Consider the following 15,185-nt stretch of genomic DNA (forward strand, 5'->3'; position numbering starts at 1 on the left):
ATTTTAAGCTTTGAGTTGCCCATATACATCATTTTTTTATTTAACATTGAGAAAACATAAAAATATATAATTGAAGAAGAATGCGACCATAATTAGCTGATAGTCAATTATTCCACTAATTAGGAAAATAATGTCACTTATCAGTGATCAAACTATGATAAGGTCTTTGGTCATATTATGATCAAACTAGCCGATGTTTGTTCAAATGAAATATAGATATCGGGTTATTACCAAACGGAAGATAAAACTATGGTGACTCAATTTTTACTCTTAACATAAAATGACCAAAAAATCAGTTATCAGGTTATGCCCAAACAAGACCGAAATATTATTTTACTTGCGTTACTTAATATAAATATCTCATACATCTCCCATCTTATAAATTTGTTATATATTATTTAAGTTTAACTTTGTGTTATAAATATAATATATCTTAACCCTTGTGTAACAGAGTACAATATCATAAACCCACTTAATATAAACTTTTCGAGGATCAGTGGACCACTTCCGTACCCTTTTCATGTTCCGGTCATTTCTCTGTATATTATAATAATTGTATCAAAATATTATTTCATTTCAAAACATTTTAGTTGTACGTTTATAACAGCTTGAACCATTTTATGCAAAAGTATACGTTGATTTAAATTAATTCTTTGACGAAATATCTTTAAGAAGGTTAAAATACATATGTAAAAAAATGTTAGAAGGAAAATTCATGTGTTCAAGAAAATATAGTTCATTTATGTTAAGGCCAGTAGGGTAGGAAAAAGTGTTTATCAATCACGTAGAATATTGATGAAACGTATAGAAACGTAAAAGTCGGAGAAGCTCTTAATTGAGAATGTAAGATACTAGAACTAGACGAATAAATTTCCCGATAATAATATTAGGTTACAAACATAATTTTAAAATACTTAAGAAACGTATCCATTAGAAAAAAATCTAGAAAAAAAAAATTGGTGCCAAATAGGTCTCGAACATGCATCCATCAGATTTTGGCCAACGTATTTTACCAATTTAGCCACCTAAACAGTACCTAATTACGTTATAATATTATGCTGCCCCCACAAACAAAATGGCAGCTTTTTGCCAAAGTCACATTTTGAGATAATGAGACATTAACGATTTTTCAACTTTTCTTAATAAATTTTTAAATAATGTGGATGAATCATTTGATATATGGTATAAGCAAAAACTAGTATGTTTTCAATCGATGCTGTATTTTTGCTTATGAAACTCGTTATAATATTGTCTTTTTGTTTAAAATACCTACCGTTTTTGTCAAAAAAATGGAAAAACGATGTAACGATTATTATACTGAAATAAATTTTATACCGCTTTTGACTCAGTAGAGCATTATCTGTACACTAACTCAATTTGTGATTTTGTCGAAAAGCTGCCTTTTTCCTTATGAGAAAGAAGACAGTTGTTAGGTGTTTACGAGAAATGGATGTTAACCACTTGCTCAACCTATTAGGTTAATAAACTAGATGCAAACACACATTAAAAAATGACATGTGAATTCACCAGACCCGGGATTTAAACGATATTTTGGGCCTAACATTTATAACCGCTCGATCATCGTGGCCATAGTTTCTCAAATAATATTTTGATTACATTATATGATGACACATACAGTGATGAACGTTGCATAAGACGACGTCGCATTTTGTGGTTTAAGAATCTTCCTGATCGGTACGAATATAGCTCCACCAAACTGTCTCAGGTCGCAGATAATAGAGAAAATATTGACCTGATGGTGGCAGATTTTCGTTAGAAAATGTTACGGTAAGAAAAAAATGACAATGAAATAAAAAAAATGAAAAGACATTGTGATGGAATAAATCTTGATAGAATTGTCTCCATATCAATTTGTATGTCATTAGTGTTGTCATCGTCCATGATGACCCTTTACTTAATCAAACTAATTAAAACTGCTTTTTTCAATACCTACCTTCTGATGCTGTTTGAATCTATATACCTAGTTCATGATTTTTCTGTATTATCTTAATAGGCGTCCTATTATCTGCTACTCTTTCAAGAATTCTCTGTCTCATAACAACATTGTTTCTTACATAATGTATTAATAGATCACTGTTTGATTAAATATTTCGATTACTTGTTACTTTAATAATTCTTGTATTATACATTTGCCTAATTTTATTTTAGAAGTTTTAAATATAATATGACGCCATGCCATCAAGATAGATTAATGCATAGTTATTATTTTTGTGATTTCTTTTCTGTAGCTAAATATCTTACATATTGTGCATGATTTTAAAAAGGTTTAGTTATAAAAAACTCACAATATGTTTCTATTAATAAAAATACGTGTATTTTACGAAGGTTTAAATTATGAGTAAAATCCGTAGTTTAAAAATTCCTTTCAAAAGATTTTAAAACGGCATTTACAAGCGGTAAATTATAAAACTGAAAAAAATAGAAAAAAACTTTCATTCACATACTCGATGAATACAATTTTTAAATGAATATTCGGCATTTTTCTCAGCAGTGGCGTACGCACTTTAAATCATTCCACAGAGTGCATACGTATTTTTCATCCATTGTTTTGAAAATGGATGGAAAAAATTCAACCGAGCGAGGAAAAGCAGCACACAATAGTTTCATATCAATTAAACAGAGCTGCCAGAAGTCAAGGTAGCACTCGTAAGTTGGCATCAATAGGCAATACAGAACCGAGTTGACGTTTACAAGCCCCTGGGTTTGGAAAACTGGGTGAACGGATCTATACCATATTAAATAATATATTGTTATGCTATGTTAACTATCATAAATAATTATTAGGTCATAAAAAACTACCAATAATCAATACTAATCTTTATTCAATTGTGTAGTTCTCCTCTGTCGTTAGGTAAATAAATAGTAATGCTGAAGGGTGAACGTAGGTTGTGATGATCTGATACAAATAGTGCACTAGAAAACTCATAAATAATAATGGTAACTGAAATACCCAACGAGTAAGGTGAAGCAGGCAACCGATCCCGAGTAAGGAAGAATACGGAATAAATTTAAACACGTGTCAAAAATACATAATACGTCGAATACTGACAACTACTCTTGGTCTATATATTGACACTCATTTAATATTGGTGTATTACACACACCATTGCACATCTATAATGCGTGGTTCATTTTCGTAGGATACTCACACATTCAAAATCCTGCATCAAATTCAATGTATTGGTATTCTATTTATTATTTATTCTGTGTAGTACACACTAAATTTTGTTGCACACTGCACCTGGTGATTTAACCGATTTATTTAGGTGAGATTCCGCGAGTTTATCCACCACAGTGACAATATCCCAAAACCATATTTTTGCCTTCCCTCCATGGAAGCATCGTAATATCATCAGGCCGTTTATCATTTTATCGACAGGCATCAAGATACTTCTGCTTTGACGGAACTCCCAATGAGACCAAAAATATCGTCAGATCCCATCATTGATGGCAGAATTTGGTCTATATTTTCTGGCACACTTCTAGTAGCTCAATCCATGTCGATCCATATGATCAACATATTGATATTTATTTTTGTTTTTGTTTACTAGTTAGAAAAAATAAATAATAAAATAATAGCAATGTAATCCAATATTAGTAATAAAATGCCCATAAGTGTTATGACAAACCCATATGATCAACATATTGACATTTATTTTTGATTATTATTGCGTCATAAATAATAAATTAGAAAATATTAGCATTTTATAAAGTTTAATCTAATATAAAGTGATAAAATGCATATAATTTTATTGTTATGACCAATAACGATGTACGTGTTTGAATTCTGTGTATAAATTGTGTTATGCTTTTATCGTATAATAACTGCTTCTAACAATTGAATCTTATTTTTTAATGTACGTATCTTTTCTTCTTCAGTCCTTGGTTAATCGATTGTTTTATTTACACGCAAATATATTTTTATATGTTTAAAAATTCAACAACATACATTTTGACTTTAATTTTATTCAGCAGAATATAGTCACATTGAGCAAAATGTCTGTAATAGCACTTACATATTATGGGCAAAACTTAAAACCAAAATTTTGTAAGTAGAAAATAAAATAACTACCGCATCCAACTGCTGTTGTATCATTTAGAAACTCTTTAAGCCCATAATACATTTAAATATTTAGAGTACAAATCCTAGTGTAAAATCATTTTGGGACAGTCAGTATACACCCGTCACTAATGTACGTGAATGCTCACACAGACTTCTGGAAAATTATGGGCGCAAACCGCAGATATTAGGGATGTCTCTTAATGTATCACGTTTTCATTTTTTTTTTCAAATAAAAAAAATTTTACCATAGTAGCATAAAATCTCTTTGAATGAACGAAATATTCATCAAAATTTATCACGAAATATCAGGAACGCAATATAAATAAATGACTATTAAATACATAACTGACTTAAATAATATAAATTTCAAATGATTATAGAACATTCAAAACAAATAAATAATTATGAACGCAACGGCAGAAATTTATTATATTACAATTAAAATGTGAGAAAAAAAAGATTTCGTTGTCCTAATACACAGTGAAAATAAAAATTTACAGCGTAGAATAAAAGTTGGACCAGATGGGACTCGAACTTCACATCGCTCACACCTTTTCACTATTCTTGTGATTGTTCTCATCTCTTGAGCTATTGGTTTACTTAGAACTCATGCAAATAATCTACAGACTTGAAGTTTACCTTTTGTTCAATAATTAATATGGTTGGCTGAAGCACATTCAATAAAAAAAACAAAAAAAAACATTTATTAAAGGTTTTTTTGATATTTCTACTTTGATTCAATATTCCACATGAAAATTTTCTACAAATTTTACACAACTTTTATCAAGAATTTTATTGAATAATATAATTTATTTGTAGAAAAAGTTGCGGTACTGTTCGGTTAAAGCGGATACAGCGGAAAACGCATTTTGAAAATAGCCGATAAACTGGATTATTTGTTAGGTTAACCTAACCAAGCCTAACCTTACCTAACCTAACCTAAACTAACCCAACCTAACCTAACCTAAACTAACCCAAACTAACAAATAATCCAGTTTATCGGCTATTTTCAAAATGCGTTTTCCGCTGTATCCGCTTTAACCGAACAGTACCAAAGTTGCCATAGCATATTTTGTGACTTAACGACTCATTTATGCAGTAATTATAAAAAAATAGTTGATTCATTGTTGAATGAGTTAGAAACGTCAATAGAACTATTAGTATATGAATAGTAAAAAAAACTTTTTAAATATACTTATTTTATACACTGTCAATTTTCTACTAGATTCTACTAGTTGCCATTCAAAATTTTCTTGCCTGCAAACTGGTATGATATTATGGTATTCTGTAAGTACTTTTCTTTCCTTCATAATAATTATGATTTGATATTGAATTTACTTTGACAAAACCAGTTTCTCTAAAAATCAACTTACATGGCATGGCATTTCCCGACGAATTAATTAATGTATATTGTTTCAAAATTATTTTGAAAATATAAACAATATTTTAGCATCCCTGGCTGTTCCAGTAGCACGCAAACGTGGCTTTATTTGCGGTCGTGGTAATTTGGAGCGATCAAAGGGCCCACCACCAACATTGATTGAGTAGGCTAGGAAATTATCGTGTCGTTTGCGATCTTTGTAGCAGAGTAAATCCAGACGCTGGTAGATTGCGAGGGTCGGGATATATTGTAAATGGTATTCGGCTGGCGTAAAAGCTATTCTCACTTGCTTATCTTTACCGGTATAACTAATAGTATGAATTTTCAATGCATAAAATATTTGAAAACTATTAGGTGGCTACGGTATTATTCAAGTCGAAAAAACGGAAAATATAAAACTCGAATGATCAAATATGTTGAAAATGCTTCGTCTATAATAAAGCTTGGGTTTGAGCTTGAGCTAAATATATGAATTCTAATGGATTTAAGTGTTGTACTATTCTATTCGAAACCTGGGTTTCGCCTATTGACATCTTCAGGCAATATGTGCCTTCACCAATAGGTAAATACACGCTAACTACAAATCGATCATGTTTAGGAAAAAGGGCGTAACCCACACAGAACAAATTTTACAGGAGAGGCAAAAGACGTTTTTTGAATGATTTTGGTTCAATATTAATAAAAAAAAAAACACAGACATTGGGTGCATGATGATTGATGATTTGGTGTAATATCTTTTCGATCTAATAATAATTAAAGAGTGATTACAAAAAATCGTAAAAATTGAGGGTGAATGCTTTTTCCCTAAATTTTATAAAACCTAATTAAAGCTCAATTAATACCTAAATTTAAATAATAAATCGGCATTTGCGGCTTACTTCTTTTTTACAGAACGTGTATTTAGTTGTATACATTGTTAATATCTAATAAAACCACTTTTCAAAAAATCGAGGGTTACGCCCTTTTTCCTAAACACAGTCGAAATACAATAATTAATTCTACCTTATATAACAAATTAATTCGATAAAGTAGGTTAAAACTTTATCACCTACATATTGAGTAAAGGATCATATTAAAAATATAACCAAAAAATTATGAATAGTTGAAATGTTTGTAAAAACCCTCATGTCATCAATAATAATAAACTCGATAAGCGTATAATAAATCGTCAAAACCTAATAATAGATCATTAGTAATTATAAACAATAAAAATTATTTTCACGAAAATAGATAAATACACACTAACAACGCATACAATTAATTCTAACATATTATATAAAAAATTAATTCAATAAAGTAGGTAAAAACTTTATCACCTATCTATCAAGTCAAGGATCACAATAAAATAATAATTATAACTAACAATTTATAAATAGTTAAAGTGTTTGTAAAAAAACACCTATCACTAATAATACAATCAATATGAGTATACTTCATCAAGACCCGAATAATAGATCATTAAATATTAATCAATAAATACTACACTCAAGAGGTATAAAATCGTCAATACTAGGAATTTAATGGAATTAACTAATGATAGTATATCTCATTATTATCAATTTTTTGTCTCTATAATTTATATGCTCTTAATTTTAATGCTTTGCCGAAAGTAAATAACCCAATTCTACTTCATAGATATGACAAATTATAAGCTCTGTTGTTTTTAATATTTCATACTGTTGTACAATGTCAATTCACCTGCTCCTCTCTCTTATACAGACAAAATGATGACTGGAGTACTGAACCTTCAGATTTTCGTCACCCACCCTCTTCGAAGTATCAATAGATACATAATATGTTGTTAACTCGAAATACCTAAATTATCGACTTACCACAAATTATATTCAGTGAGCTTCTTTTTTAAAATACCCCTTTTCTTTTATTTTCAGATGAAACGACACAAGATGAACCATTCTACCGAGTTTCCTGAATTGCAGCATAGTGGATTTCAGGAAATGGTATCCACAAAAATATTTAGCAAACTCCAAAGAAATTCGAAAATATCCAAAAATTGTTCGCTGACTTGATCAACTAAATAAAATTGTACAGTGAAAGTGTTTATTATAAAATATGTACAGACATTCCGAAAATTCATGTGATTTTACACTAAAATTACCAATGCATATCATTCCAATAAATACAAATATTTTATTTCAATTTAAATATTTTAGCATCCAATTTTGATTCTAGTAGTATAATTATATAGTTTTAATGACTAGTATAATAGATTAAGTTTATTTCATTTTTATTCGGAGTTTTACAGTAAAAAATAATGTGAATTAATTGTATACAAGTAATTTATTCGTCAATAAATTATTATATTCTTCAATAATTAAATAATACATATAACTAATAATCGCATTCAAAATGGATGACACAACTACAGAGGAAGATTATTTTTCTACGACAGATATAACAACATTCCCGAATAACATCAGTCAAGAAGTGGAAGGATGTGCATCACCAGAAAGACCTCAATACCAAAGCAGTCTTGGAGTTTTTCTCGCTGTACCAGAATGGGAAGCAGCAATTACAGCAATTATCTTGTCCTTTATCATAATGTCCACCGTTGTAGGAAATATTCTTGTTATACTTAGCGTATTTACATATAAACCATTAAGAATAGTCCAAAATTTCTTCATAGTTTCTCTAGCTGTTGCTGATTTGACAGTTGCACTTTTAGTCATGCCATTTAATGTAGCCTATTCTATTCTTGGACGATGGGAGTTTGGCATACTTTTCTGCAAAATGTGGGTAACTTGTGATGTCATGTGCTGTACCTCATCAATTTTAAACCTTTGTGCTATTGCACTGGATCGCTTTTGGGCCATTACTGATCCAATCAATTATGCTCAAAAGAGAACCTTAGAACGTGTTCTTGCATTGATTGCCGGAGTTTGGATCCTTTCTCTAATAATAAGTTCACCTCCATTATTAGGCTGGAACGATTGGCCAGATGAATTTCTACCTGAAACTCCCTGTCAACTGACATCACAAAGAGGGTATGTCATTTATTCAGCACTTGGTTCATTTTTTATACCACTATTTATAATGACGATAGTTTACATCGAGATATACATTGCTACAAGACGAAGGCTACGAGAAAGAGCCAAAGCTTCAAGAATAGCATTAGGAAGCAAAAGTAAAAAAACCGACCCCAAAGAAATAACTCCCCCACCAGACCCAGAATCAGTCAGCTCAGAAACTAACCACAACGAACACCCAAACGTTGCAGATTCGGTATCCAATGCAAAGATGCAGAAGAAAATAAAAAGGAAGAAAAAGAAGAAAACTGACGAAGATAAAGGCAAAAATAAACTGTTGGTCCCTACTCAGACCCAGGAAGAATCCGTCACAGATAATCCAGAACATTCTTCTGGGGCATCTAACAAGGCGGTTGATGATCAGGTGGCATTACATCCAGTGCCAATGCCTGTGGCTAAGAAACCTGGGCAAGTGTACCAGTTTATTGAAGAGAAGCAAAGAATTTCACTGTCCAAAGAGAGAAGAGCTGCTAGAACTCTCGGAATTATAATGGGAGTCTTTGTAGTATGTTGGCTTCCTTTCTTTCTTATGTATGTTATTCTTCCATTCTGTCCTAGCTGTTGTCCTACGGATAAACTAATAAACTTTATCACCTGGCTGGGTTACATTAATTCAGCATTAAACCCTCTAATATATACGATATTTAATTTGGATTATAGAAGGGCTTTCAAAAAATTACTCGGAATCAAGTTTTAAAATTAGATATTTAAATAGTATAAAGAAAACTTCATAATGAAAACATCATAACATAAATAATAAAATTATTATGTAACTTTTATATTTGAAATAATTTTAATTAGAAACTACATAAAATGTATCAACTTAAAGTAATGTCATGTAATAATATGTATCTAAGATTCAATAATTTATATACATATTAATAATGCTAGAATGAAATGCTTAAATTCATTAAACTGTTACTTTATAGTCATAAAACATTTCAGTAGTCTAAATTAATATAAGTATGAATATTCTAAAATAAACAATTTATTTACAATAAGAAATATTATTATAACATTTATTTATTTTTATTCATTATATCATTTTGTATAATATTTATTAAAAAATGATAACGAATGATTCCAGTATTAATAAATAGCTGTAGAAATTTAGTAAAATTATTATCATGCATATTATGAAAATGCATATATAGATGTTAGAGTACATATATTTCTTTTTTGATGACCTATTTGATATAATTTATTATCTTTTGTAAAATATTATCATTTTCAAATATTTAAAAAAATCCTACTTATATATTTTCATAAAACAATAATTAATGCCAATAGAATTAAAATTATTTTTAAAGAAATTACAAGATTACTAAAATCTAAACTATTAAAACCAATCTAGTCAACGTATTTTTGTTTGGTGATTATTTGAGACTGATTTCATAATAAAAACCAACTCATTTTTTTGTATTTATTTATTATACTTTAATTTATGTAGACGAATTATGTTAGTAAAATTTTGTTAAAACATTAATAATTATAAGAAACGAGTTTTTCGATTTTAACGTCTCTCAAAATGTTGTGATATAAAACGTAGACAAAAGTGTATTATAACATAATAATATAATTATATACATATATAATATATTAAATACTCCTGTTTTAATAATTAAAAATGTAAATATTTTTTATTACTTATATTATTTACGTAACTGAAAGAAAAAAAATAATTTTATTAAAAAACAGCTGATTAGCTTTAAAATTATTTTTTTATGTTCATCAAAAAAATCTTTAAAACTCTTCACAACTATTTGAGCCCGGTAATTGTGAACGGTTTTATGATACAGAAATATTTTAAAATACATTATTTATAATTGTTAGAATTCTGCCTAAATTTTCTTTGACGATAATAATTATAATAATAGTTAATTATATATTAAACGATAATATTTTGATTGTTGAAATATTTTTCTGTGATTAATATAATATATAGCAATAAAATTATGTTTGCAAAATTTTATTTATATTTCACGCAGATAATTAAATAATTTATTATAATAAATGAATATTGTAATATAAACCAAAGCGTCATAACGTATAAAGAATATTATATTTGTTAATATCATATTAGCTAATCTTGTGTAATTATTTATTATCTACCTATTGTAAAATATTGATATTTCGAAATAAATGTAAATTATCGAATTAAAAGAAATAAAAATTTCATTTCATTGAATACAGTTTTAATTACTATTTCCTTATTTTATTTAAATACAAAAAATATTCAGTTGACAAATTTTATATCTGTCTCTGTTCTGGCAGAACACACTAACTGGAGAATACTAGTTTTGAGTAATTTGACTTTGAAGTTGTTAAAATGTTTGAAATGGTCTATCATGTGAATTTATTAAGTAATCGTAAAAAGGATGACTTTATAATAAAGACTGTTTATTTATTGTATTATTAATTATTATTATCAATTAATTTGATATTTTACCTATTATTTTGTTAGGTTAGCTAACAAAATAATCCAGTATATCGGCTATTTTTAAAATTTGTTTACCACTTGCTTTCTGTAAACCGACAATAACCGTGTTTTATACTAAATTTTAGACATGAATTTTATCTCAGTACTAGTCAACCCAACGAGGTTGGACGGTCTTTAATATACGACCTTATAATATTTCCGATACAACATTTCACGGTGAAGTGTGATACGGCATACTGCATAATACTGCATGGTACATAATATTATTATCGTCAGAGAAATCATAGAGCGGTACCAGGAATACAAACTGCCACTATGCATGGGTTTTATAGACTATGAGAAGGCGTTTGATTCGATAAAGAAATGTTCAATACTCGACGCACTCAGAAAACAAGGAATCCCTGGACGCTATATAAATATTTTCAATAATATATACAGTAGCGCAACAGCATCTGTAAATCTCCATAAACCATCGCGCAGATTTCCTATCAGCAAAGGAGTCCGACAAGGTGATACAATCTCACCTAAACTATTTACAGCTACCCTTGAAGACTTATTCAGGCAACTTGACTGGAATGACAAAGGGATCCCCATAAATGGAGAATACCTGAGTCATCTGCGCTTTGCCGATGACATAGTAATTTTCTCGCAAGACTCAGAAGACCTCCAAAGCAGAATGCAGGAACTCGCTGAAGTAAGCAACAAAGTAGGTTTGAAAATAAATGTAACAAAGACGAAAGTCATGTTCAACTGCTTTGCAGGCCAAAAAGAGATCCTCATCAATGGCACTCAGCTCGAACAGGTGAAAAGCTACATCTATCTGGGACAACAAGTATCTATAGATGGATGTATATTTGATGAAATTGTTCGCAGAGTAAAGCTAGGCTGGAGTGCTTTTGGCCGCATGAATAATGTCTTCAAAAGTGACCTTCCACTGTGCCTAAAGCGCAAAGTGTTCAACCAGTGTGTGCTTCCCGTGATGACATATGCGTGTGAAACATGGGCCCTAAGTAAAAGAGAGATCCAGAAACTTAGAGTAGCACAACGTGGTATGGAGAGGTGCATGCTGGGCATAACGCGAAAGGACAAAAAGAGGAATGAGTGGATAAGGAAGCAGACAAGGGTTTGCGATGTAATAAAGTTTATTAAAAGCCTTAAATGGAGATGGGCTGGACACATAGCTTGAAGAAGAGACAATCGTTGGACAAATCTAGTCATCCAGTGGTATCCAAGAAGTACAAAACGTCCACAAGGTAGACCTAGAGGCCGCTGGATCGATGAAATGATAAAGTTCTGCGGAAGTACGTGGCAACGCAATGCACAGGACCGAGAGAAGTGGAAGCAACTTGAAGAGGCCTTCATCCAGCAGTGGATAGATTCAGGCTGATGATGATGATGATGATTTCCGGACACAAAAAAAAACATCAGTACCAACCTAAATTCATTTGTATTAGAATCTCACAGCTAATATTTGTTAACATATTTTCAGATAGTCAATCCGCTCTGGTAGCTTTCCAAAACCCCTCATCCATACACCCACTAGTAAGAGACATTTTAACATAATAGCAACATAACACCAAATGTTTCTAAATTGAAAAACCCTAGATTGTTTTCGATAAGAAACCATACAGGGATAGCTGGAAACGAAGAAGTTGATACGTATAATACTAAGATAGCTAGAACAGAAAAGACATCCAACTTACACAAAATTAAATGAAGACTCGATAGATTTATATAACAGCAGATACACAATATTTTCCTTATTATCGATATCGTAGAAATTTTGTCCAAATATAATCACTGCCCGCAGTTTTGCACATATACGTACAGGTCATGGAGCACTAAGAGCATATCTAAAAGATTTAAATTTAGGGACGATGACTGATGTCTTTGTAACGGCTAAACATCTTAAATAGTGTGACATATCATCAACACTTGCCCAATGCTAGAAAAGATGGGCTTTTGGAGCTCTGTGTAGATAATATAATTGCGAAATTTACTTCCTAACACGTCACTGAATACTAAATTACACAAAGTATCTAAAACTGACCACAAAGAAAATTAATGTCACAAATATAAAAAGAATATCCATCGTAATGTTGTAATATTTCTTTTTCCTACCTTAGAGGTCATCCATAGACTAAAACCATATTATGTGGTTTTGTACCGTATACATTACATAACTTGTTATGTATATAAGCAACTGACTGTGTTTGTTTATACACCGTATACATACACATTCATATTATATTCAGTGAAAATATAAGTCCATGAACAGAAATTATAAGTTTAGTATGGTACATGGTACAAAACCACACTCTATAGATGGCCACTAAGTCTAAAAATATTTACAGAAAAAGATTTTTTTTAAATAAAATTGTCGTATTACTCTGAAAGGATAGGATGGTAACTTTGAGAAAAGAATTCTGCGTCATGTATTATACGAATCTATGAGGAAGAGGGATGTGTGTATTTTCATGAATATAGATTATATTTCCCCCACGTATCAAATTTTCAATATGTATATCTTCATAAAACTCCTTATTTTAACATGGTTATATATAATATCTAGCACGTAACAGATACAAAGATGTGGAAAATGGGTCTTATTCAAGAAGAAGGAAGTGAATCTGAAGACCACAGATTCGCTGATTAGAGGTAATAAACAGCGATATAAGAGTTATCCAAAGGCGCAGAAGATCAGGTAGGTTAAAATAAAACTAAGAAGGAACAAAAGCTCGATATGAGCTTTTGAAAACCACCAGAAGAAAAGAAAATATCAGTTCATTTATTGTAAAAAAATATTTAGAATGATGAGCAAACAAATTATCCATTTAATATATTATACCAACAATTACTAGTCACTATAATACAACTGAATAAGATTAAAATACATAATCAAAATATATACATATTTTTTTAGTTGAAATAACGAGTATTCAACAATTATTACTAGGTATATTATAATAATCATAATACAGAAGGTATAATATGCTTAGCTTATTAAAGGCAACTTGCGAGGAAATAAGAATCCTGCAATATGAGATAATTTCTTTTATTTTGTTTACTGTCAATTCATGGTGGAACTGCATTGTATTGTTGTTTTTATTGTTATTTAAAAATGTCCCTCTGAGGCGGACGAAACCGGCCCTAATCTATTGATTAAAAGTGGAATAAGTACTACAAAAAAAATGCGTTCTATTAAATAGAAACAACAATGAGATAATTTATTGATATTTTTTATGACCATATCCGATCCAAAGAAGATCATACAAAGTAGGCGTTTATATTAACAAATTCCTGTTTTACGATAATTGATATAATACACTTGTCTTGTTTAATATATCCATACTCTGCCTCCAAACACACATTGAAAATAAATATATTATTATGTATTTGCCAGACGCACGACATTATAATCAGACACATTATAAAGTCGTGGTTTAAATTGTTTTAATTATACCATAATATGCATCTAAAAACGTTAAAATGAACAAGTACATTGTAAAATGTGAAATTAAAGGATCCCATCTTGATATTCCATTTTATAGTAAGGTTTATTATTTATTATTGAAATTTGGTTTTCTCTATATTGTATGTATTGAAAATATTTTCATAGTTTTAATATTTTGAATTTAAAATCATTTTCGCGGCATAAGAAAACGCCACGTTACTCAAAGAAGCTAAAAGGTTGGATACCTTTGCTCTCAATAAACTGTAGTTATGAAAAATAAATATACTTAAGTATATACATTTTATAATGTTGTATAAAATCGTTACTCTCTCGTGTACAACATAAGCTGATCTTAAACATGACTAATCTATTTAATGCTGTACACTTAATTAATAGTCATCTTATCTTCATTTGTATTAAGAACATTAATATTACTTCCAGAATCCCTAAATACCTACATTATTAAGTAGTCAGGAATTCGGAAGTGCTTCCAAGTTTGTAAGCACTACTTCGTGGTAATAGTCTGTGAAAGTTTAATTTAATAATATATTAAAGTACATAATTTCATTCCTGAAGCTCATTTTCAAATATTATGACTATTTTCTAGAATATATTACATAATATAATACATAGGTACTTCCACAGTAAAATAATAATATGGCATGTTAAAATATAATAGAAACTTCTTGTTCTTTATGACGTAAGTTTAGCATTTGAATACATTACTAGTCGAATTAGTTAGACACCCACGGTGGCCGCGCGGCTTAAGCGGACTATCACGC

The 15,185-nt window shown here is 29.9% G+C and overlaps 1 protein-coding gene across 1 annotated transcript in view; it reads left to right on the forward strand.

Moving 5' to 3' along the window:
* The window catches only part of Oct-TyrR (Octopamine-Tyramine receptor), a 605,240-nt gene extending 596,027 nt beyond the window's left edge, over positions 1–9,213 (forward strand). The window contains exon 4 of the mRNA XM_085941807.1: positions 7,355–9,213. Within this exon, the coding sequence (XP_085797933.1) occupies positions 7,833–9,206 (1,374 nt within the window). The 5' untranslated portion in view covers positions 7,355–7,832 and the 3' untranslated portion in view covers positions 9,207–9,213. The remainder of the gene's footprint in view (positions 1–7,354) is intronic.
* Positions 9,214–15,185: the final 5,972 nt, after the last annotated feature.

The sequence above is a fragment of the Rhyacophila brunnea genome, unplaced genomic scaffold (genome assembly GCF_057557595.1).
Source record: "Rhyacophila brunnea isolate RB1 unplaced genomic scaffold, BYU_Rbru_1.0 scaffold_14, whole genome shotgun sequence".
In the NCBI taxonomy this organism is placed as follows: Eukaryota; Metazoa; Arthropoda; class Insecta; order Trichoptera; family Rhyacophilidae; genus Rhyacophila; species Rhyacophila brunnea.